Raw genomic sequence first — 23956 nt, 5'->3', positions numbered from 1 at the left:
CCTGAACTGAACGTGGTGCCCACAAGATGAATGTGGGGACGGGGGAGGGACGGGGGCTGCCAAGAAAAGGATGATCCAATGATGGCCTCTCTTCTTTATGGGATACTATGTGGTCACCAAAGTTAATGGCCAAAATCAAGGCCATGTAACTAGCCAGACAGCTGTAAAGCCATGTTCAGGGAAGAGGGCAGTGGGTGACGTGTTATTTTGAGTAGTTGATTCCGACTGTGTAATCGCACAAACGCATAGAGAGGGATCAAAGAGAACAGTCAGTAATGACATCGGGGGTGTTAACGCGATCTGAGTTTTCTTGAAAGATGGTTTGCTTTAATACTGGTTAATGTGACTAATACTGATTTAAAAAGATAGAAGATGCAGCATTCCATCCAGTATTCCACTGGGAGATACATTTTTCTTCCTTTCCAGCAGTGCATTTATGGTGAATTTGTTGATGGTGTCCTGACTGTTCTAATGTCTCAATCTTGTACCAAATCTGTCAACCTGCAGTGACTCTAGTGGTCTGACTGAATGACCCCAACTGCAGGAAAATGGAAATAGTGGGGAGTGTGTTTTGACAGTTTAATAACCTTCCAAATCAGGGCTGAGACACAAACAGAGCTGCTTCAGTTCTGGGGCAGCCTGTTTTAGAGCCAGGGGAATAAGCATAAGTGTTCAATGTGACGGTGCTTCAGGTATGTGGAGACGGTGATGAGACAGCCCTGCAGTCACCTGTCGCCATCTCTGACCTCTGCAGCTCTAAGGTGTTCATGGTTTATTTTCCAAAGAAACAGTGGGTGAAGAGACCCAGGTGGGTCGGGGGTGGGAGGGACCCTGTGCTTCCCCGGGACTCTCAACCATTCCACTCCACTGTGTTGCTCTCGGGCACCCCCTTCAGGATGAAATTAGTTTAGAATTTATGTTTTTGGTGAAAGAAAGTAACTGGAAATCTTTAAGTTATTTGTTTTAAAAGTCACAAATGCCTGTGTACTGATACTGATATACTTTTCACAGCTACCAGGGTTCTCCTTACCAGTTCATCCTAATGGCAGAAGGTGACTAGCTGACCAGATATTTAGGGTTGATGGAGACGGGGGGTTTGAGATCGGTTTCATCTAGTGAAGCCCAAGAATTATTGCCTCACAGCATGGAGTTCCTCTTTGATACTTTTTTCCCAGAAAGTTCCATGTGTCTGTCTGATTTTCTGCCTGTGTGTCTCACTCTTTCTGCCATTGTTACTCTTATAATTCTTTCGAACTCTGATGCCACCTTTTTTTTCTATGACAACTCAATTGCTATTTCTTACCATTTGCATTACTCCGTTCATGTAAAGTAGATACATCTAGAGTGTTCTCCCATATAAAAATGGGAGTTTAATTTTTTTCCTGCCATTTGAAAATGTGAGGTTTTTGTTCCCTCCATAAAAGCATTTACTATCTTTAGCTACTAGAGATAGATAACACACTTCACACAGAGTGCAATTCAAAAGGAAAGGCATTTTTTATAGCCTGTCCTGTTGGTAGGCAGCTCATGTTGTTACTTTAATAATGACAGCATTCCCATCTATAATCTTTGATCACCCGGGACAGAAACTTCTAGCACAGTTAAGTCTCCTGCTTCTTATTCTGCACTCTGGCAATGACAGACAGAAGACAGAGTCTGAGCACCCAGTCCAGGTTCGTAAAAACTGCTTCTACCTCCGGGAGGACGACACAAGTCTGAAGTGTGTTCCTTACATGGTTCCAGCATGCAGAGCTGGTCAGACAGACTGTCCCCACCCCCTTTGCTTGCAGTTAAGGTCCTTAGCTTACCTTTCAGGTCTGCTTCTTCACCTGTCCAGGCCACCTCCCCGGTCTGTCATAGTGAACTTTTCTCCCTAAATTCTTTGAAATGACTGTAGTCATTTCAGAGTTGAAGTAAGGACACACTTGGGTCAAACTAGACAGAGGGCAGAGAGGTGGCAGAGAGGTCCCCAAATGATGGTGTGTACCCACACAGTTTCCTTCTGTCACCTGCCAAATGTGTCTTTAGCACAGGTGCCGTGTGTTAAGTGCTGTGCTTAGTCTCAGTGACATACAGTGGATATTAAACAGATGACCCCTGCCTCTGGGCTCCTGAAGGACAGCGAGACAGTGTGATGGCAGCAGGAACTCCTGACCTCTGCTCTAGTAGAAAAACGTGGAAGCTATAGATCCCACAGTTAAAAATGATGAAGTTTGAAATTCTTTCTCTCTTATTTTACACATTTGGGTCGTCTGTGGAACTTCAGCCAAAATCCAACATGCATTTTCCATTTGACCTGCCTTTTGCCTTTTCAGTTGACCTTTTATAAACTTTTAGTGTCCTCTAATACATTTTCTATTTTTTTTTAGACTTTTAATGTCTCAGGGAGGTACTTTCAAATGATGTGAGATATGGTTTTGCTGTCTGCTGTTTGTTGTATATTGATATTTTAACCCTTACATCTCTGTGGAGGAAAAGCTGTCTGGTGGGAAGGTAGGCTGGCTACTCATTTGAGACCCTTGAAGGTAATCGTTATTCCTGAAAACAAAATGAGCTTAGCACTGGGTTTGTGGCTGACAGGGATGTTTTATTAGCTCCAAAAAAGGAGGAGAGAAAATCCTATGAAGTGACTGACAGAATCCTACCGGTCATTGGGTTCGAGCCCGCCTTCCAGCTGATGAGCCAGTTCTCTGTGCTCTGTTCCCCACCCCCAAACTGGCCTCCCATTTGTCACCAGATGCTGCAGTGAAAGAAAGTCAGCTCCAGTGTTACCTTTGCCGTCTGTGGGTGACTCTGCCCAGCATTTTTGTTTGTGAGGCTTCTCCAAACCGGGGAAGCACATGATAAGGCGGGAAGAGGAAACAGCATGTCTGTCCCAGGTTCGGTTGATAACAACTGGCAGAGGGGTAGACAGCAGGGACAAAAGGAATGCCACTATTGAGTTTGACGGTTTATTATACATGTTTGTAGTGTTTATTCTTGGGATTAAGAGTAACATGTCTGCATTCTAAATCCGCATCAAAGATGGTAATAAACTTTTTTCAAAGACAAGAGAAACATGGAGGAGTTATAAAAGCAAACTATGATGGCAGTAGAAGACTACCTACAATATATATTACAGTGACTCTAAGTGTGTTAAAGTGTCATCAGGTTGTGTTAGAAACCCAACTTCTTACTGCTTTAAAGAGAGATGAAGAACGTAACAGAAAAGGAATAGGAATTCCTTAGGGGGTGTTTAGCAGAGAAGTAGAATGATCAAAGGTGATTTGACAGCAGCGGTGGCCTGGCGAGGGTGGTGGCAACAGAGCGGCGTGGGGTCCTTCTGGGCTTAGAGCTCACAGGACCTACGGAAGAGTTCAGGTGAAGGGAGCGACCTAATCTCTTTATGACTCCGATTTCTCTTCTGAGACGGAGAATAATAATATGTTATGAAGATCAACAGGTACTTCTAAAGTGTCTAGTTCTTGCTACTCAAAGCTGGGGCTGGTGGCATAAGTGCCTCCCTAGGAGCTTGTTAGGAGTGCGGACTCTCTCATGGTCCCCCAGACAACCTGCTGCGTCAGCATCTGCATTTTAACAAGATCCCCAGTGAGTAGAATAGGACCACACAGGGGAGTACTAGGTGTTGGATAAGGAACAAAATGCGGGGGCCAGTGATGGCAATAAGTAATCTCATAGAAGCTAAGCGTCAAAACCTGTGGACGAACCATTGAGATCCACAGGACCGGAGTAGAATTTAGTCCATGTGTCTGCTGGGCTGATGTGACGGCCGTTGTTCTTTTTCTGCCTTGTGTTCTAGGATTTGCTCTGTGGAATACCACTTACCACTGAATTCTTAGCAGTTACTTTGGCTTCTGTTTCAAAACATTGTCAGAAGTGAGCAAAACTACTTTCTTCCCTCAACTTCTTTTTTAAAAAAAATTTTTTTTTCAACATTTATTTATTTTTGGGACAGAGAGAGACAGAGCATGAATGGGGGAGGGGCAGAGAGAGAGGGAGACACAGAATCGGAAGCAGGCTCCAGGCTCCGAGCCATCAGCCCAGAGCCTGACGCGGGGCTTGAACTCACAGACCGCGAGATCGTGACCTGGCTGAAGTCGGACGCTTAACCGACTGCGCCACCCAGGCGCCCCCCTCAACTTCTGATTTATACAACCAGGAAAGAAAAAGTCAAGACTTTTGGTGGAAGGGTTTTTTTTTTTTTCCTACTTAACCTTGCTCACAAAGCTTGGTGACACATTGGGGCCCCAGCGTTCACGTGTGTCTCAGCTGTGTTTCAACTGCATCATCTCTATAAAACCCTGACGGGTCAAGATGAAATTATTAGGTACCTAATACAGATATTCCTTTTAACTCCTTCCCCCTCCTCCCAAAGAAGCAGCAGATTAAGCCGCCCCCTGTTTTCTTTGTGGTGGGTAATACATCCAAGTCAGTTCTTCTTCTGGTTCCCTTCTTTCAGCTTACCGATATTTTTTACCAGCTATTTATCTTTGAAGACATAATCCATGATTTTCTGAATATATACACATATATAAAGGAAGACTTTTTCACACTATTAAGATAATTGTGTATTGTGAAGACATAACTTGAGTTATATGTATTGAATAACTTCAAGTGTGTGAAACAAACACTTAGAAATGAGAGGAAAGAATGTGGAGTGCCCTTGCATTACTATTGACTTGATCGAAGTATAAAAGTTAATGGAGCACTTAAAAGAATTTATTGAATTGTACACCACAAAGAAAATCAGGGTAGGTTTACAAAAGCAGAAGTCACATACCTCAGGGTCTGGGCTAGGATGCTCTCAGGTTCATTTCTGTCTCCATGCCTCTCTATCAGATCTTGGGAATGTGACTCAGTTTCCCTAAGCTGCAAGCTCCTGACTGTGAGGCTGAGATCGTAAGAGACCTTCTTAGGGTGATTGTGTATGAGTTGATCTGTAGACTCTGCTTAGCTCCGGGCCTGAGGCAACGCTCCCTAAGTGACAGTAATTGCTTCTCCTACTGTTTCTAAACCTTGTAGTTTTAAGAAATCTATAAATGAGCAAATAAGTCATCTGCTCCCACTTGGGAATAAAAGAATACCCCCTATGTCATTAGCTGAGCAAATGAAGGAGAGAAGTGAGGGAGGACCCCGAGGGCCTGGTCTTCACCCCACCACATCCCAAGCCTCCCCACCCAATCTTCCCAACTCAGCAAGGGGCTAGTCTGTTCTGCCAGTTGCTCAGGCTAAAAGCCATCATGACAGTTTCTCCTGTCTGCCCCTCTCCTGCTGCCTCCTTTTATCCAGATTACCATAGGAGCCTCCTCACTAGCCTTCTTGCTTCCCCCTTCCCCAGCTTTGGTCTGTTTCCAACAAAGCAAACGGTCAAAGAGAGGTCCCGGCTTCTACTCACAACTCTCCAGAGGCCACTCCCTCAACTCCCCTGTTCACAGTCAGAGGCCCTTACGGTAGCCAATGAGGCTCCTCTCTGTCTCTTACCCCTCCCCCTCCTGCTACTCTTCCATTCCCACATACCTCTCCTGCTCCTGTCCTCCCGGCTCATTCCACTCCCACCACACACTGGCCTTTGCTTTACCTCAAACCTACCGGGCTGTGATGTTGGTGTCTTTTGCACTGTGATTTCTTCTGCCTAAAAGACTCTGTGTCCATCTAAATCCACCCCGCCATGTATACATGGTGTGCTTCCCATCACCCTCCCCCACTGCACTCATGGTATGCTCCTTCATAACCCTCACCCCAGGTTCACATGGTGTGCTCCCCCATCCTCCTCCTTCTAGGTACACACGGCTCTCCCCAATCACCTGCCCCCCCGCCACATACCTGTGGTGTACTCCTCATCACCTACTGCCCCCAGCTACACATGGCTGCTCCCTCATCACCCTCCCCCACCATTTACACATCGTATACTCTCCCACATATATCTCCTCCATCACCCTCACCCCAGGTGCAAGTGGCCCCGTGTGGCTCCACTTAGGTACAGATTTTTTTTCGATACATAAAGTACAGTACTGTAAACGTATTTTCTCTTCCTTATGACATTCTTCTAACCTTTTCTCCAGCTTACTTTATTGTAAGAATGCAGTATACAATACATATAACATACAAAATATGTGTTAATTGACGGGCTTTGTTGTCATTGAGGCTTCTAGTCAACAGTAGGCTATTACTAGTTAAGTTCCGAGGGAGTCAAAAGTTATGCATGGATTTTAACTGCACAGGCAGTCGGTGCTCATCACCTTGGTGTTGTTTGAGGGTCAACTGTATTTTGGAATTTTTAAGTCTCTTGAAGGCTTGTCACTTACAGGGAAGAGTTGGAGGGTAAATTACAGTTCACCTGGTCAGTTTCAGTCTCAGCTCAGTGGCAGCTACCGGTCCTCAACTCAGGCCCCTTGAAAGGCCACTGGGCACATATTCCTTGGGGAGCTTGCACATAGCAAGCAGGAGCAGGGTGGGCAAAGGGACCCTGTCCTCCAAATATAGGTACTGTGCACTCTGATGGTGTTTGCTGCCACTGACTAAAGAGGCAGGCAGCCCCTGTCACACCTCCCCACGCTGTTGCAAGTGTCTCCCTGCTCTGGCTGAGGTGGCCTCCAGGGCACTTATGTGGCCACTGCCCTTCTCCCCATCCCTTCCTTTTTCACTTTTTCCCCTTTAAGAGCTAGACAGTAAAGACCAGGATGTTCCAAACCAACTGCATACACCAGAAAAGTTAGAAAGAGAGCGTGCATCCCAGGGAAAAGCTCAGAAATGACCTGAGAAGTCCATAAGTTTATACTTCAGGCTTATTCTCAGCACAGAGACAGCCTACAACAATTAACTTTATAAAATAAAAATAAAAATATTAGCAAAACAACAGTAAACTGTCGGGAAGGAGAGGAGGATGTTATTTCCATAGTTACCACATTATTAGATTCAAATGTCTGATGTTCAACAACAACAAAAATCACAAATCATACAAAGAAACAGGAAAGTATGGTCCATTCAAGGCAAAAATTAAATAAAGAGACTGTTCCTGAAAAATACCTAATGGTACATCTGCTAGACAAGTCTTTAAAATACGTGTCTTAAAGGTGCTCAACAAAAACAAATAGCTCAAAGAACTACAGGAATATGTGGAGAAGGTCAAGAAAACAATGTATAAAAAATGGAAATATCATTAAAGCAATAACCTAAAAAGATAACAACAAGGAATTCTGGAGTGAAAAAGTACAATAAGTGAAATGAGAAATTTGCCACATGGATTCAAATACAGATCTGAACAAGCAGAAGGAACAATCAGGGAACTGAAGACAGGACAATGGACTTGATCAAGTCTGAGGGACAGAAAGAACAAAGATTGAAGAAAAGTGGACAGAGCCTAAGAGTCTTGTAGGGCACCATCAACCAGACCAACATAGGCATTGTAGAAGTGTCAGAAATAGAAGAGAGAGAAAAAGGAGCACAGAGAATATTTGAAGAAATAATGTTTGAAAACTTCCAAAATTTTATGAAAAACATGAATATAAACATCCAAGAAGCTGAACAAACTCCAAGTAAGAGGAACTTAGAGAGCCACACCAAGGCACATTATGATCAACCTTTCAAAAGCCAGAGACCAAGAGAGAATATTGAAAGCAACAAGAGAGAAGTGAATCATCACATACAGTGGATCCTCAATAAGACTGTAAGCATATTTCTATTTTTTTTAATGTGAGTTTTTTTTTTTTTTTAATTTACATCCAAGTTAGCATATAGTGCAACAATGATTTCAGGAGTTGATTCCTTAATGCCCCTTATCTATTTATCCCATCCCCCCCTCCCACAACCCCTCCAGTAACCCTCTGTTTTCCATATTTAAGAGTCTCTTATATTTTGTCCCCCTCCCTGTTTCTATATTATTTTTGGTTCCCTTCCCTTGTGTTCATCTGTTCTATGTCTTAATATCCTCATGTGAGTGAAAGCATATGATATTTGTGTTTCTCTGACTAATTTCACTTAGCTTACTACCCTCTAGTTCCATCCACATAATTGCAAATGGCAAGATTTCATTCTTTTTGATTGCCGAGTAATACTCCATTGTGTGTGTGTGTGTGTGTGTGTGTGTGTGTGTGTGTGTGTACCATATCTTCTTTATCCATTCATCCATCGATGGACATTTGGTCTCTTTCCATACCTTGGCTATTGTTGATAGTGCTCATAAGCAGATTTCTTATCAGAAACTATAGAGGCCAGAAGGCAATGAACTAATATATTCCAAGTGCTAAAGAAAAAAATCTGTCAACCAAGAACCCTGTATCTGGGCAAAACTTTCCTTCAGAAGTGAGGAAGAAACTGGGGTTCCTGGGTGGCTCAGTCAGGTAAGTGTCTGACTTCGGCTCAGGTCATGATCTCACGGCTCGTGAATTTGAGCCCCACATCAGGCTCTGTGCTGACAGCTCAGAGCCTGGAGCCCACTTCAGATTCTGTGTCTCCCCCTCTCTGCCCCTCCCTCACTCACCTCTGTCTCTGTATCCTTCAAAAATAAATAAACATTAAAAAATTAAAATTAAAAAAAAAGTGAGGAAGAAACTAAGACGTTACCAAATAAACAAAAGCTGAAGGCGTTTGCAGCCAGTAGACTTGCCCTGCCAGAAATGCTCAAGGGAATCTTGCGAGGTGAAATGAAAACACACTAGAGAGTAACTCGAAGCCATATGGAGAAATAAACATCTCAGAAAAGGTAAATGCCTTGGCAATTGTAAAAAGTATTATTGTAACTATTGTTTGTAATGCACTTTTTGTTTTCTACACTGTTTAAGAGACTAATAAATTTAAAGAAAAAATGATTATTAGTGTAAAAACTAACATTAATGTAACATCAGTTTGTAACTTAAAATCTTGTTTTCTATATAATTTAAGAGATGAATGCAATTATGGAAAGAGCCTAAATGTCCATCAACTGATGAATGTATAAAGAAATTGTCTATATACACAATGGAATACTACGTGGCAATGAGAAAGAATGAAATGTGGCCTTTTGTAGCAATGTGGATGGAACTGGAGAGTGTTCTGCTAAGTGAAATAAGTCATATAGAGAAAGACAGATACCATATGTTTTTACTCCTATGTGGATCCTGAAAAACTTAACAGAAGTCTATGGGGGAGGGGAAGAAAAAAAGAGGTTAGAGAAGGAGGGAGTCAAAGCATAAGAGAATCTTAAAAACTGAGAACAAACTGAGAGTTGATGGGGGGTGGGAGGGAAGGGAGGGTGGGTGATGGGTATTGAGGAGGGCAGCTTTTGAGATGAGCACTGGGTGTTGTATGGAAACCAATTTGACAATAAATTTCATATTTAAAAAAAAGAGATGAATGCATTTAAAATAAATAATTATTTATGTTTTAGGGTACATCACATATGAAGATGTAATTTTGTGACATCAGCCATTGAAAGGGAAGGGACAGAATTGTAAAGGAGCAGAATTTGTGTATGTTATTGAAATTAAGCTGGTATAAATTCAAATCACAGTGTTTAAAATTTTTTAAAGTTTTTTTTTTTGTGTGTGTGTGTGAGAGAGGGACAGAGTGAGAGCAGGAGAGGGGTAGAAAGAGAGGGAGACACAGAATCTGAAGCGGGCTCCAGGCTCTGAGCTGTCAGCACAGAGCCTCATGCGGGGCTTGAGCTCATAAACCATGAGATCATGACCTGAGCTGAAGTCAGATGCTCAGTCGAATGAGCCACGCTGGCGCCCCCAAATTACAGTGTTTTAACATTAGAGTGTTTCATATAATCTCCATAGTAACCACAAAGAAATAGCTATACAATATACACAAAAGGAAATGAGAAAGGAATTAAGCATTTCACTACAAAAAATCAACTGAAAACAAAAAAGATGGTAATGTAAGAAATGAGGGACAGAAAAACTATAAGGCATATAGGAAACAAATAGCATGAACAGAAGTCTTTCCTTATCAGTGAATACTTTAAATACAAATGAATTAAACCCTTCAATCAAAAGAGATTGCAAGAATGGATAAAAACACATGATCCAACTATATGCTGTCTACCAGAGACTTTTTCAGGTTTAATGACACAAACAGGTTGAAAATGAAAGGAAGAAAATGTATTCCATGCAAACAGTACCTAAAAGAGAGCAGGGGTGGCTATATTAATATCATGCAAAATAAAGTTAAATAAAAAAAGTCCTAAGAGACAAAGGATATTCTATATTAAGAAAAAATTCAATACAGCAAAAACTGACAGAGTTGAAGGGAGAAATAGCCCGTTGTACTATAATAGCTGGAGAATAACGGATAGAAAAATCAGAAGATAAGGAAATAGAGGACTTGAACAAAATAAATGAACTAGATCTAGCAGACATACAGAATACTCTACCCAACAACAGAATACACAGTCATACACACGAAACATTTTCCAGGGTGGACTGCATGTTAGGCAGCAAATGAAGTCTCAATAGATTAACAAAATATATATCATACAAAGTATTTTTTCTGACCACAACATGATGAAGTTAGAAATTGCTAACCAAAGGAAAAATGGAATATTCACAAAATTGTGAAATTAAACAACACACTTTTAAACAACCAGTGGATCAAAGAAGAAATCACAAGGGAAGTTATAAAATACTTAGAGACAAATGAAAATAAAAACAAAACATAGCAAAACTTATGAGTCAGCAAAAGTGATGCTAAAGGGAAGAGAAACTTTATAGCTATACACAGATTAAAAAGCGAGAAAGACTTTATCAACCTAAATTTATAACTTACAGAACTAGACAAAGAAGAACAGACTAAACACAAAACTAGCAGAAAAAAAGGAAATGATAAAAATAACAGCTAAATGAAATAAGGAAGAAAAATAAAAGGACAAATAAACAAAAAATTGGTTCTTCAAAAAGATCAATAGAATTCACAAACCTTTAGCTAGATGGACTAAGAAAAAAGAGAAGGCATAAATTACTAAAATCAGATGAAAGTGTAGGAGTGCCTGTGTGGCTTGGCCAATTAAGTGTGCAACTCTTGATCTCAGATCTTAATCTCAGGTCCTGAGTTTAAGCCCCTCACTGGGCTCCGTGCTGAGCATGAAGACTACTTAAAGGAAGGGAGGGAGGGAGGAAAGAAATGAAAGTAGGGACATTTCTACTTTCTATAGACATTAAAGGATTATAAGAGAGTGCCATGAACAGTTGTACACCAAAAAAAAAAAAAAAAAAAAAAAAGGATTAGCTTGGTAAAAAGAACATATTTCCAGAAACACACAACCTACCAAGACTAAATCACAAACAAATAGAAAATTTGAATAGGCCTATAATTACGAAGGAAATTGAGTCAGTAATCAGAAAATTCCCAACAAAGTAAAGCCCTGAACCTGGTGATTTCACTTGTGATTTTTACCAAAAATTTAAGGAAAAACCAGTAACAGTGTCTCTCAAACTTTCCCAAAAATTGGAGAGGAAGCAGCTCTTCCTAACTCATTCTGTGAGGCCAGCATTAATAACCCTGACACCAAAGCCAGACAAAGACACTACAAGAAAAAATTACAGGTGATTATTGTCCCCAGTAGACATTGATGAAAAAACCCACGACAAAATACAAGCAGACAGAATTCAGCAGTATTTTTAAATGACCAAATGGGACTTACTCCTGGATTGCTAAGATTGTTCAACAAATAAAAAATCAGTCCGTATAATACACCACATCAACAGAATGAAGGGAAAAAAAATACATGATTATCTCAATTGATGCAGAAAAAGCATTTGATGAAATTCACCATTTTATGATAAAATACACTCAACAAACGGGGAATAGAAAGAAATAACCCCAGGGTGCCTGGGTGGCTCAGTCAGTTAAGCATCTGACTTCGGCTCAAGTCATGATCTCACAGTTCGTGAGTTCGAGCCCTCTGTGCTGACAGCTCAGAGCCTGGAGCCCGCTTCGGATTCTGTGTCTCCCTATGTCTCTGCCCCTCTCTCCCTCTCAAAAATAAATAAACATTAAAAAAATTTCTTTTAAAGAAGGAAACTACCTCATCAAAACAATAGAAAAAAAATCAAGGAAACCAAGAGCCAGTTTTTTGAAAAGATAAAATTGGTAAACCCTCAGCCAGATTCATCAAGAAAAAAAGAGAAAGGACCCAAATAAAATCAGAAATAAAGGAGAAGTAACAACTGACATTACAGAAATACAAAGGATTATAAGAGAATACTACAAAAAATCATATGCCAACAAATTGGACAACCTGGAAGAAATGAATAAATTCCTGGAAACATATAATCTTCCAAAACTGAGTCACAAAGAAATAGAAAATCTGAACAGACCAATTACTAATAATGAATTTAAATTATCAATCAAAAAACTCCCAACAAATAAAAGCTTAGGACCCGATGGACTCACAGGTGAATTCTACCAAACATTTAAAGAAGACTTAATACCTATCCTCAAACTATTCCAAAAAATGGAAGAGGAAGGAGAGCTTACAAATACATTCTACAGGGCGAGCATTACCCCAATACCAAAACCAAAGACACCACACACACAAAAATAATAATAAAATAATAATAAAGAAAAGAAAACTGCAGATGATATGATCTCATATGCAGAAAATTCAAAAGATTTGGGTCTGGGTGACTCAGTTGGTCAAGCATCTGACTCTTGATTACTGCTCAGCTCATGGGATCGAGCCCCAGGTTGGGCTCCACGCTGAGCGTGGAGCCTGCTGGAGAGTCTCTCTCTCTCTCTCTCTCTCTCTCTCTCTCTCTCTCTCCCCCTCCCTCTGCCCCACTTCCCCACTCACACACTCTCTTTCTCTCTAAAATAAAAAAAAAAAAGAAAATTCTAAAGATTTGACAAAAAAAACTTCTAGGTATAATAAATGAATTCATCAAAGTATCAGGAAACAAGTCAACACAAAAATCAGTTAAATTTCTATACATAAGCAATGAGTGATCTAACAAGGAAATTAAAAAAAAATTCCATTTCCAGTAGCAGTAAAACATAAAATAATTGAAAGTTTAACCAAGGAGGTGAAAGACTTGTATAGTGGAAACTACAAACATTGCTGCAGGAAATTTTAAAAGACATACATAAATGGAAACTGATCCCACGTGCATGGATTGGAAGACTTAATATTGTTTAAATGTCAGTACTACCCAAAGCATTCTACAGAGTCTGTGCAAACCCTTTCAAAATCCCAATGACGTTTTTTACAGAAATAGAAAAAGCCATCAACCTCAGAGGACCCTGATTAGCCAAAATATGCTTTGGGTTCCAGAGTTATGTGCCACAGAATCACGAGTACATTTTGGGGAATGTTTTTGAAATCACCTCTCTCAAGTCTGTGGACACATACCTGTTCTTGCCTGGCCTTCTCTCTCTGGTTTTCACACATACAGTGAAGTGTTCCTTTTGCCCCTTATGCAGATGAGTCAGAACTGAGTCCGTCTCCTCAGTTTCTCTTCTCCATGGGAGCCTGAATGGTCAACCAAGTCAGTGTCTTGTCAGGACTCACTCTTTTAGCCAAAAGAGCAGAGATCTAGCAAATGTCTGCTGGCGTCGCTACCTGGCCAGGAGCCTTTAGCGGCTCAGTGAGGGTCTATCCTCTGTTCCTGCTGCCCTTCCACCTCCACCACACTCTTTCCAGCATGTTCCATCCATGTGTTTGTCAAGTGTTTTCACCCAAGGGTTCATATTCCTGACGAATACATAATTTATCCACCTTCTATCTGTTCTATTTCTTTAATATTCCAAGTGCCTCTCCAACTCCAATATTTCAGTCCCGTCCTAATTCCCAGAAATATCCAGGAGCTATTACTGTTAACATAAAAAATGCCAATTAAATTGGACACACTTGGGCGCCTGGGTGACTCAGTCGGTTAAGCATCTGACTTCAGCTTAGGTCACCATCTCACAGTTCGTGGTTCGAGCCCTGCGTCGGGCTCTGTGCTGGCTGCTCAGAACCTGGAGCCTGCTTTGGATTCTGTGTCTCCGTCTCTCTCTGCCCCTCCCCCGCTCATGCTCTGACTTTCAAAAGTGAATAAACATTAAAAAAGGGGTTTTTTTTAATAAATAAATACATAGGACACACTTGCCAGTGCTTCTTATTATCCTCCAGGGTGAGTGGCCCTGATGCACAGATACATAGCCCGATGCAGCCCCATGGCCTGTGACAGGGAATTCAGGTCATCATTGAATGCCTCTGTCCTCAGGAGTGATGGGCAGGGTTGGTGCAGGCTTGCGGAGCTGGGACAGCCTTTTCTTCCTATCATATCAGAAATAAGTGTTTCTTAGGAAACTGCCAAGTGTGCCTAGTACAGCAGAGCGGGGACAAAGTCCAGAGCTACGGCACCAGTCATCCCTCTTCAGCCGTTCATCTCACACATTTATGGAAAATCACATGCCAAGTGCCATTCTGGGCTCTGAGGGTTTCAAGATGAATGAGCCTATCCTCATGTGCAGGAGGCTCAGAAAATTACACTGCTCTGGAGGCAAAGAAGACAGGGTACCTAATCCAGCCAGAAAGGGAGGGGCAGGCGGTGAGATGGAGCTTCCTGGAGTTGGTGATTCTGGTCTGAGACTTGAAAGACAAGTGGGATTTAGCCACACAAGAGGCTAGGATTGGGGTGGTGTGGAGGAGTGTTCTGCATGTGGGACAGCCAGGAGATGCTCTCTGGTGAGGGTCAGGGAAGAGATGAGCAGGATACAAGCAACCAGACTCTTGTTAGGAAGGGAAGAATAAGGCAGGACGATAAGAAACAAGACTGAGGTAGGTAAGAACCTGATTATGGAGCGTCTGTTATCCCTCATAAGGGAACTTAGCTTATAGTCCTGTGAGTGAACTGGGGAATAGGGCGACCTCGACCAAGAGCGGGAATAAATATAGGAAGTCTGAGTCATAGTGGAAAGGTTGAACTGCGTGCCTGCTCTTTAGGCAGGTTTGAGAGACCTGCCTAAACCTTGAGGAGATGGATGTAGGAAGTCAGGATATGGGCTCTGATTAAACTGAGAATGCTGGTAGGAGCCCTGGAACTTGTGAGGGCTACCTCCAAGTGGGGGTAATTACAAAGACACATGGAAGCTGTTGGGAATTGGGACAGCCTGGGGCTTGTAAGCTTTCCACGTCTCGTGGGTCACATGGTCTTCCTGAGGCTATCTCCCCCTCTCCCTGCATGTTCACTCCAGTCTCTGCTGCCAGCCAGTTTCTTCTGCATCTCAAGTAAAGATTGGCCCAGCTCAGTTGACTTGTGACAGGATCACTGTTAAGAAGGCTTGGCTGCCAGACCATCCTTCGGCATAGGTGGGACGGTTCAACTTAGGATGAGCTGCTGTCAACTGATGTCTTTAAGATATTCTTATTCACCTTTGCTGAATCTAGAGTCCCTTCTCAAATCGTGCTGAGACTCTCAATGAGGGAAGAGATGATGGCATTAAAGAATGCAGTGACTTCAGTTCTCTGGAGACGAGATGATGTGCCAGGGATCAGAGTGCAGCCCAGGTGGGAAGCCTGTGTCGTGACAGTTCTTAGTCAAGCCCTTGATTTGGAGGATGGAGATCACAATGTAAGCCCGTTAGGTCACTAGTCTTCTCTGGTTTTCCCATCCCTCTCTAGCCTGAACTTCCAACCCCCCGTTCATCACCCTCTTGTGAGAGACACTTGTCCCGGCGGAAAGAGACTAGGCTTTCCAGTACACTCTTGTGTTCAGTCCTGGTGCTTCCAAATATCAGCTGTGGGGCTTTGGCAAGTTACTTCATCTTCCTGAGCCTCCGTGTCCTCAAGAATATGTATAAAATTCTATCGGATCCCGTTTCTGTCCCCTTACTGTCCCCCTACCATACCCATATAACATGTATGCATACCATGTGTACATACATGTAATACAAATGTGATAGACATTGGCACTGCAGACACTCAATGCTTGAGGAAACAGAATGGGCAGCTGTGAGGCTGACATTGTCTAACTCACCTCTCTGAATCCTTTCCTCTCCGACTAGTGTAGAAACAGTCTTCCTGTAACTCCAGCTTCTTCACAGAGTTCTCTGTGTGTTTTCTTTCTCTGACTGCACCATCTGCCACGAGCCTTCAGTCCCGGAGGGCTATTTCTCTTCTCCCGTGTCCCACCCACATAGGGTGAAGAGATGGTACCTGGCTTCCACCCTTGTTTGTAAAGTCCCTTTCACATTGAACTCCATGCCAGTGGGCTCTGTCACTCCTTGTCACTATTTTGCTACCATCTGTGGCCATCTCTTCTCTGAGGATTTGGGAATCTCTCTGCTCAAATAACCTAGCACCAGGTTCACTGCATATAGAGGTTTGCTGCTGGGAGCACCCCACTTCTTCCCACGCAACCATGGGTCCCCCTGTGCTCCTTCTCATAGCTGCTGCCTGTACAGGTCTGTTTGCACATTCAACAGAACAAACCCGTGCCCTCTTGTGCACCAGGCTCTTTGCTAGGCAGTGGGCTGCAAATGTTGAACCAGACCTATGAGGTCCCTGCCTTCACTGAGCTTATATTCTTCCTGGAAATCCTTTCTCTTTCCTGTAAATGTGTCCCTACACCCTTCAAACAACCGCAAGCATTTCCCATCCTTAAAAATACGTCTTTCTTCTTCCTGCTTCCCTGTTAGCTACCACCCACCCTCTTCTCTAGTCGTCTCCTTCCGTCCCCTGAACAGCCTTTTCCCCACTGCAGTTCGTGCCTGTCACTGTGCTAAAACTACCTATTGATGAGAATTCCCTAGTACCAACCATATCCACTGAAAATTTGCAGTTCTTATTTTGACCTCTGTGAGGCATTATTGGAAAGTACCAGTCACTTCTTCCTTAAGGATTCTCCTTTCCCTTTGTTGCCATGATCCAACCCCTGCTTCACTGGGTGACGCTTTTTCTCCCCAGTCTCCTTTGCATCCTTCTCCTCCACCTTCCATGCTTTGTGTTCTGTTCTGCCTTGAACGTTGGTCTTTGCTATGGTTCTCTTCTCAGCCATCTTTTCTCTCTCCCTGCACTCCTCCTGGGTGGTGGTAACCAAATCTATGTTTTTATTCCCACTTTTACATAGGAGTCTGGAAGCTGCCTCAGCTCCAGCAGGCCCAGTATGAAGCTTTCATTGGCCTTACCCTTCCCCTGCACCCTCTCTTTCCCCTGCACCCTCTCCTTCTCTGCACCCTCTCCCCTGCACCCCTTTCCCCTGCACCCTTCTCTTTCCCATGAATGCTCTTTCCCCTACACCCTCTCCTTGCCCTGAACCCTCTCTCCTACACCCTCTCTTTCCCCTGCACCCTCTCCCCTGTACCCCCCTCCTTCTCCTGTACCTCTTATTCCCCTGAGCCCTCTCTTTCTCCTATAGCCTCCCATTCTCTCCTCCTCTCCTGCTCTCATAGTCAAAGACTTTCATCTGGTCTTTTCCAAACCAAAACAGTTGCTTGGCTTTTTAAAATCTTTAAGTAACTTTTTATTTGCATAAAATATACAGGGGTCCAGAGATAAAGAAGTCATAATCTCTATCCTTGGGAAACTCTTGGTCATGGCTGGTCACGGGCTTGTAAACAAATGCATCCCAAGCGTGTGGGAGATGTACCGATAGAAGCAGGTGCTGTCTGTTGGGCCATCCAGGTGTGAGATAAGGTGGCAGTTGATGAAGGTGGCATTTGTGACTTATTGCTCTCCTGCTGACACCCTGAGCATCCTCCCAGTAATCTGACCTTTATTCAATTAAACTGTGGCAAGACAGATTTGTGGGGGATGGGGAAAGGTGGAGGGTGGGGGTTGCCCTACCCAATCAATATGCATACAGGGATGACTTCACTGACACTCCCAGTATCTTTATGGCTTAAATGAGGCCTAACTCAAATAGACCTGAGTCTACCCACAAAATTAGCCTAGCCCAGGACATACCCAAAGCTCACATTTTTTTCTCTATTTATATATTCAGTATTCTGTAGTGTTATCAACATGATCAGCGTAAGCATATCTAAAAAATAGACTCTACAACAGCAGCTCAAATATTTCTGCCCATTGAAATGAGAGTTTGGCTAGATCTGGGACAGGGTGGCCAGCTTGTTCCCTCTTGTCTCCTTCTTCGCTCTCCACAATACCGTGTCCTGCACCCAAGCCTGCATCCCGTAGCCTTGCCCTTGGAGAGCTTCTCTTCCGGCAATGCCAAAGACAAATAGATTCCGTAGATGCATCCACCCACCCCTCCGGCTTCTGCTCCCATAGGTTGCCTCCCTGTCCATGAACTTGGGCTCACCCGGATGACAGGTAATCGCCACCCTGATAAAATGTTAACCCAGCAGAAGGGAATGGAGACCACACTTCAGAATGTACCTCAGCAAACTGGGTTCCCAAGGGGTTTGTGGAGCTGCCAGCGATAATTCTAGCCAGGAGTCAGGAGACCACGGTCCTCCTGCAGTAGATAGTTGCAAGCTGGCCTACTTGACTTGCCTGGCTTTCTTGACTCTAAAGTGTGCACGGGGCGGTCTGCGGATAAGTTTTCAGCACATGCCTCCCCAGCTCTGTGCAGGGCTTCCTTGGTTTATCACTCAGGCTCTGGTTTAGCGACACTGGAGGCCCACCCACCCCCAACATGCCTGATCCCGTTACCGTCTGTCCCGTCGCATAGCCAGCCTGGTGAGTCTGTGTGTGCCCTTTCATCCGTCTGCACCCCGGGACAGCAGGAGTGCCATGAGGCCAGGGACTCGCGCGGGGCTCGTGCTTGTCACCTATCCCCATATCTGGGCATGCTAGCCCTCCATACGTGGCAGCCGAGTGAACTGTTGGTGTGGTGGTTCTCCATGGCCCCTTCAGCCTGGCCATGCCCTGGCCGTGATGGGCAGTGGGTTTTTTTTTCTGCTGTCTCACATCCGCTCCTCTGTCTTTTCAGGGGCCCAGCAGCCGGGGCTGCCGTATTACACGGACCCTGGAGGACCAGGGATGAATCCTGCCGGGAATGCTATGGCGATGGCTTTCCAGGCCCAACCCAACTCACCCCAGGGAAGCACAGCCTACCCACCGCCCCCTTCTTACTGCAATACGCCCCCGCCCCCATATGAACAGGTGGTGAAGGCCAAGTAGCAGGGTCACCTGCCTGTGCGACCTCACAGGGGAACAGGGAGGGGCACTGTCACTCCACCTCTCTGTCCCCATCAACGTTTGCTTCCAGGAATTGTCTTCTGAGCCACTAAGGGCAAATTCCTCTTTGATACCTTCAAATCAAGCACAGCCCCCTTTCAAGTGTTCCATGGAGGACCGATATTTGAATTCACCCTGTGTCTCCTCTGTTACTTCTGTTTCTGATGTAATCCGAGCTCTGGCAGAGTGTGGACAGTCCCCGAGGGTTGACACCTTAGATCCTCGGGGAAGAGACTAAGGAGGATGAGTCAAGGCAGGGCTGGTGTGTGCAGGAGAACACAAGTGAACACACGGAAGGGACCGCTGCTAGCCTTGACAGCTTCCTCTCAGGCACGCAGCAGGCAGCTCGTGGAAACGAGGCCCCACAGGCTCCACTCTTTGAGCCCCTTGTCCTGTGGGCCTTCCTCTTCAAGAAGCCGTTAGACTTGTGGTGTAGAAGAAACTTCTTAGCACTTTCTATCTCCGTTTACTTCCTAAGAATGAGGGAGGCCGCCCTTCTGCACAGCCAGGGCTGGAAGAGCTCTCTTCCTCAAGATGACAGAATCCGGCCAAGTTGGATGTCTACACTTACCTGAAAATGACTAAGGAAAGTTACTTAAGTTTATGAGGAATTTCTCTCTGCCTCAAACTGGGACATTGCATTTTATGAGCTCTTGGTCTGACTTGGCAGAAATAAAATGTTTCCCCGTTTTTTAGTGAGTTTGCGGACACTCCTGTAGAGAGAGTCCTGTCCTTTGAGGTCAGACTCAGAGTGTCTTCTCAGACTGGCAGCCACCCTCTGGCTTTGTCACGACCAGAGGTCTCCACACCCTTCCCCGAGGCAGCCCCGGCAGTGGGTTGTGATGGACATTTGCAAAGCAGAGAGGCACATCTGGCTGGGAAGTCACATCAACCCCTGGGAGAGAGGAATCCCAGCAGGGTCTGGCCGGCGGTTTTGAGCCTGGGGCAGCAGGCCCCTGCAGTGGTTTGTTTGATCTCAGCAGAAGTGTGTGTCTGACAAGGGGAAAGCTTGCTGGAAAAAAAAGAGGAATGCAAAATCCCAGGACTGCAGGAAGATCTCTTCAAAAAGTACAGAATAGATCTCACTGACAACTAAATCAACATTAGAATAGAAGATGTGGTTGGAAATGCAAATCCTGGCTAAGAAACAGATCTCACCCTGGGATCCAACAGTAGCCCTAGTCACCGGGATGCAGGGAGGTCCTGTTCCTCTGCAGTTAGTGATGCTGACAGTGCGTTTAAACCCAGATTGAGATCTGACCGGTTGTGTATAGGAAGGCAGAGCAGCCTAGCCAAGGTGGGTAGATCCCTGTGTGTGTTTAGTAGTGGGATAGGGTGGGGGGCAGGGGCTTATTTTTGTAATGAGCTAATTGGAGCCTCTTGCGAAATTGTTACGCATTGAACTTGAGCAATTTTGTTACTCATTGAACTTGAGCATGGGAACATCCCGCTGCAGTGGATCCTGAGTCCCCCAGACCAGGAGTCCCTTTCCTACTGGGATCTCTGTATCAGGGGAGGGCGTGAAATCGGGATGGGGCCGCAGCGACGGCTCTGACTTACCTTCCCTCTAAAGATGGAGAGTCTGCCAGCCTCCCAGGGAATTCCACAGGAAACGGTTGGAGCCACACGAACACCGTTGGAAACACAGTTTATAAACACAGATGCTGCTGCTGGTGTCTTTCAGCCACCCTCCTGTGACCTCCGAACTCCTGTCCCGGACTGCAGTTCCTCCCCACACTGGAGTCCTGGATTCAAGTGAGACAACAAAGCACAACGTTGCCGTTTACAACCAAGGACAACCACAGGGGTCCAGAAGGTTCCTCCTCCTCCAGGTCATTCGTTTTGCACTTTTAGTTTGAATTTCTCCCTTCACTTTTTTTTTTTTTTTTAATAAGCACAGTAAGAGATGCCCCTGGAATTGGATCCGGGTGCAGTTGAATAGGCACCCAAATATCCATGACTTAATTTTGTTTATCTTTTTTGATAGCAAATGATCTCAGAGACTGGATGATTTAGGTAGTGCTCAACCGCTTTGTATTCTGTGTTTGTGAAGAAAAATTTCGTTTTCCCTTGAACCTGGATGAGAACCCTGCTACAGTGAACACCCATAACTGTGTGTAGAAATTCCACTTGTGGTGACATTTCCTGGCCATTCTCATTTCCTCTGTGCCGTCAGTGGACTGTGTCCCCCTCCCGGAGTGAGTCCAGCTCCTGGCGTGTTGATGTCTTAGAGAGTCAGTGGTTAGGAGTAAACCGGGAGCCAATCTGTGCTTGTGTTCTCTCTGCAACATTTGGCTTCTTTCGCTTTTCTGTTCTCTTTTGATAGGGTCCTGTTTCCTATGTATGCAAAATAAAAAATAAATTTGGGCGCGTGCTTTGATTGTTTTTCTGGGAAGGGGAAAAGCAGGTGGAGATGATGTTTCTAATGAAGAAGGGCGTACAGAAGGTCCTGCTTCAGCCCGGTGGGGGTGGGGCGGAGTGGGGTGGATGACCCACTCAACCTCAGGAGCCCCAGAAATTAGATGCTGTCAAAGAACATTTCAGGAAGTTTTGGTGCACCAACATATTTGAAAAATCTAAGGAAAAAATTATCTGAAGTGGAAAGGCAGAAGCATTAATGAGCTAAACTCACAGGTGATACCAAGGTTAGTTAGCCAAAGGGCCTGGATCTGCTTTCCATAGGTAGCTGATTTGAACGATGCTGCTCTGTGGGGTCAGAAACTGTATTTCTGTCACAGATCTATGGAAGGATATAGTTGCTACGGGCAGGCTGCATTTTAGATGAATCATTAATTGAGCTGATGTTTATAAAGAAGCATTTTGTCTGAAAACAGGACAGGAAATAAGCCAAAAGAAGTCACGCAGTTTGCTCATGGTGAAGTCTAGGCTAATTTACACACCTAACCTGGATACCTCATCAGGTCGTCAAACTTCCCCCAGTAAACTGGAAGCAGCCTTATTTCCAAGTCAAAGGTCATGACTTGAGAAATGCAAACTGACTGCTCACTTATATCTGTTCCTCCCAAATTTCACTGAACCTCAAAAAAACCTGTAGTGGCTTTCACGGTGAAAACGTACAAGAGCAGAAATTCTGAGTGATTGCTGAAATAGAAGATGGCAGGGAGGATTGGTTGAGAAAACTTGAAGCTGAAAATGTTCAGAGAAGGTGGCTGGGGAGGTGAGAGCTTTACAGAGACTCCACAGCAAGGCCAGCAGGTGCAGAAGGCAAGCATGGCCAGGGCGTACACCTGATGGGTGTTCTGGAGAACAGCTATGCCCGGGGTACTGTGTTTTCTGCCCCTGGCTCCCAGGTGAGGGGAATAGCTAGCTGCAGGAAGTGATGGCCCTGAAGCCTGCTTTCTCACAAAGGGGGCGCTCTGCATCGTAAGGTGTTGGGAGGTGGGCTACCCACCATTAGTTCACTTTTACAAGTGAATTGGCATTTTTGAATGAATCAGTCAATGAAAACACTTTTAGTCTGGGCTACCATCCCTTTTCCACGGTCCCCAGACCTTGATCCAAGGTCATAGGGAGATCCCTTGCAAAGTGGAGATTCAAGGACGTGGGAGAAATCATGACCCAGTCACCAGCACCACAGATCCAGAAGTTTTCTCTGGCACCAGAGGAAAGGAGCTCAGCCAAGCTTTCTCCTGTCTTGTCCTACACCAGGCTTTCCACCCAACTGGCCAAGCATCTCAGCCTTAATAGTTTGAGTTCTCAACTTCTAATCTTCTTTGAATGCCAAAGAGGAGAGCACAAAGTAGACGTGAGGGCAACCCACATGGGCATAACTACGCGATGTGGTATCATGTGCTCTGAAGATGCACCCACAGCCTTGCTCAAGTCCTGAGTCTGCTGTTTGTTAGAGGTGTGTCTTCAGACAAATGCCTTCAGTTTCAGTCACTCAAATGATCGCAAGTCTGTTTCCTCAACTATAAGACAAGAATGATCCCACCTGTTGCTTACACCAGGCGTGTCCCAGGCACACTGTGGATATTCAACAAATGTTTAAAGTCCTCTGTTCTCCCTCATGCTCCATTTCCTTGAGCAGGAAAAATTGAAGCACAGTGGGAGAGAAAGTGAACTCCCACCCAATCCTTTGTCCATCTGTCAGCAGATGAGACCCAAGGTGTAGGGGAGAAGATCTTTGAATACATTCTCCATGTATTTTCCATCTTTCAGACAGACCTTGATTACATGAAGATAGACGACAAAGGATGTCCCATACACCACCACCCCACATGTCACCGTAGTGTTCTCCTTGTCTTAAAATGGTGAGTGATGCTCAGTAATGGATTTTGAGCCAGTCAGAGCTGGGAAGGAAAAACCTGGGGCAACCATCTTTTTTCCTCACCATTTATTTAAGATGAGATTGGTGAGCACCCCAGAATAAGCCACGAATTATATAAGCAATCAATTATAAGCAATCTCTTATAAGCAATCGTATTACTTTGGGTATTTCTTTTGCTGTCTCCTGACCCCCCACAACTTTTTACCATAACGTTTCTGTTTTGGATTGGTTGTCTTGCACTGTCCAGGAAAGATCCTGCTCCATTTCTGGACACAAAGCCCCCCTAAAAATGGTGTGGTGGGTGCAGGGATGATTATCAACATGCCTGCCTCCCCTCCACCACCCCTGAAGAAAGGTGAAGGGAGGGAGTTCTTGTGCAGGTCCCAAGAGTGTAATGAGGGGGCTCCCAGGTGCCTTAGTTGAGCATCAGACTTCCGATTTTGCTTAGGGGAAGATCTCACAGTTCATGGGTTCAAGCCCTGTGCCCAAGCCCTGTGCCTGGCTCTGCGCTGAGGGCGCAGGGAGATCCTGCTTGGGATTGTCTCTCTCTCTCTGCCTCTTTC

The 23956-nt window shown here is 44.5% G+C and overlaps 1 protein-coding gene across 1 annotated transcript in view; it reads left to right on the top strand.

Annotated features, from left to right (window-relative positions):
* Positions 1 to 21469, top strand: part of VOPP1 (VOPP1 WW domain binding protein) — a 111762-nt gene extending 90293 nt beyond the window's left edge. Inside the window, exon 5 of the mRNA XM_045052150.1 lies at positions 18855 to 21469. Coding sequence (XP_044908085.1) covers positions 18855 to 19045 — 191 coding nt within the window. The 3' untranslated portion in view covers positions 19046 to 21469. The remainder of the gene's footprint in view (positions 1 to 18854) is intronic.
* The last annotated feature ends 2487 nt before the right edge of the window (positions 21470 to 23956 follow it).

Source organism: Felis catus, chromosome A2, assembly GCF_018350175.1.
Source record: "Felis catus isolate Fca126 chromosome A2, F.catus_Fca126_mat1.0, whole genome shotgun sequence".
Lineage (NCBI taxonomy): Eukaryota > Metazoa > Chordata > Mammalia > Carnivora > Felidae > Felis > Felis catus.
Note: the sequence above shows the minus strand (reverse complement) of the source record. Positions and strands in the feature narration are given on the sequence as shown.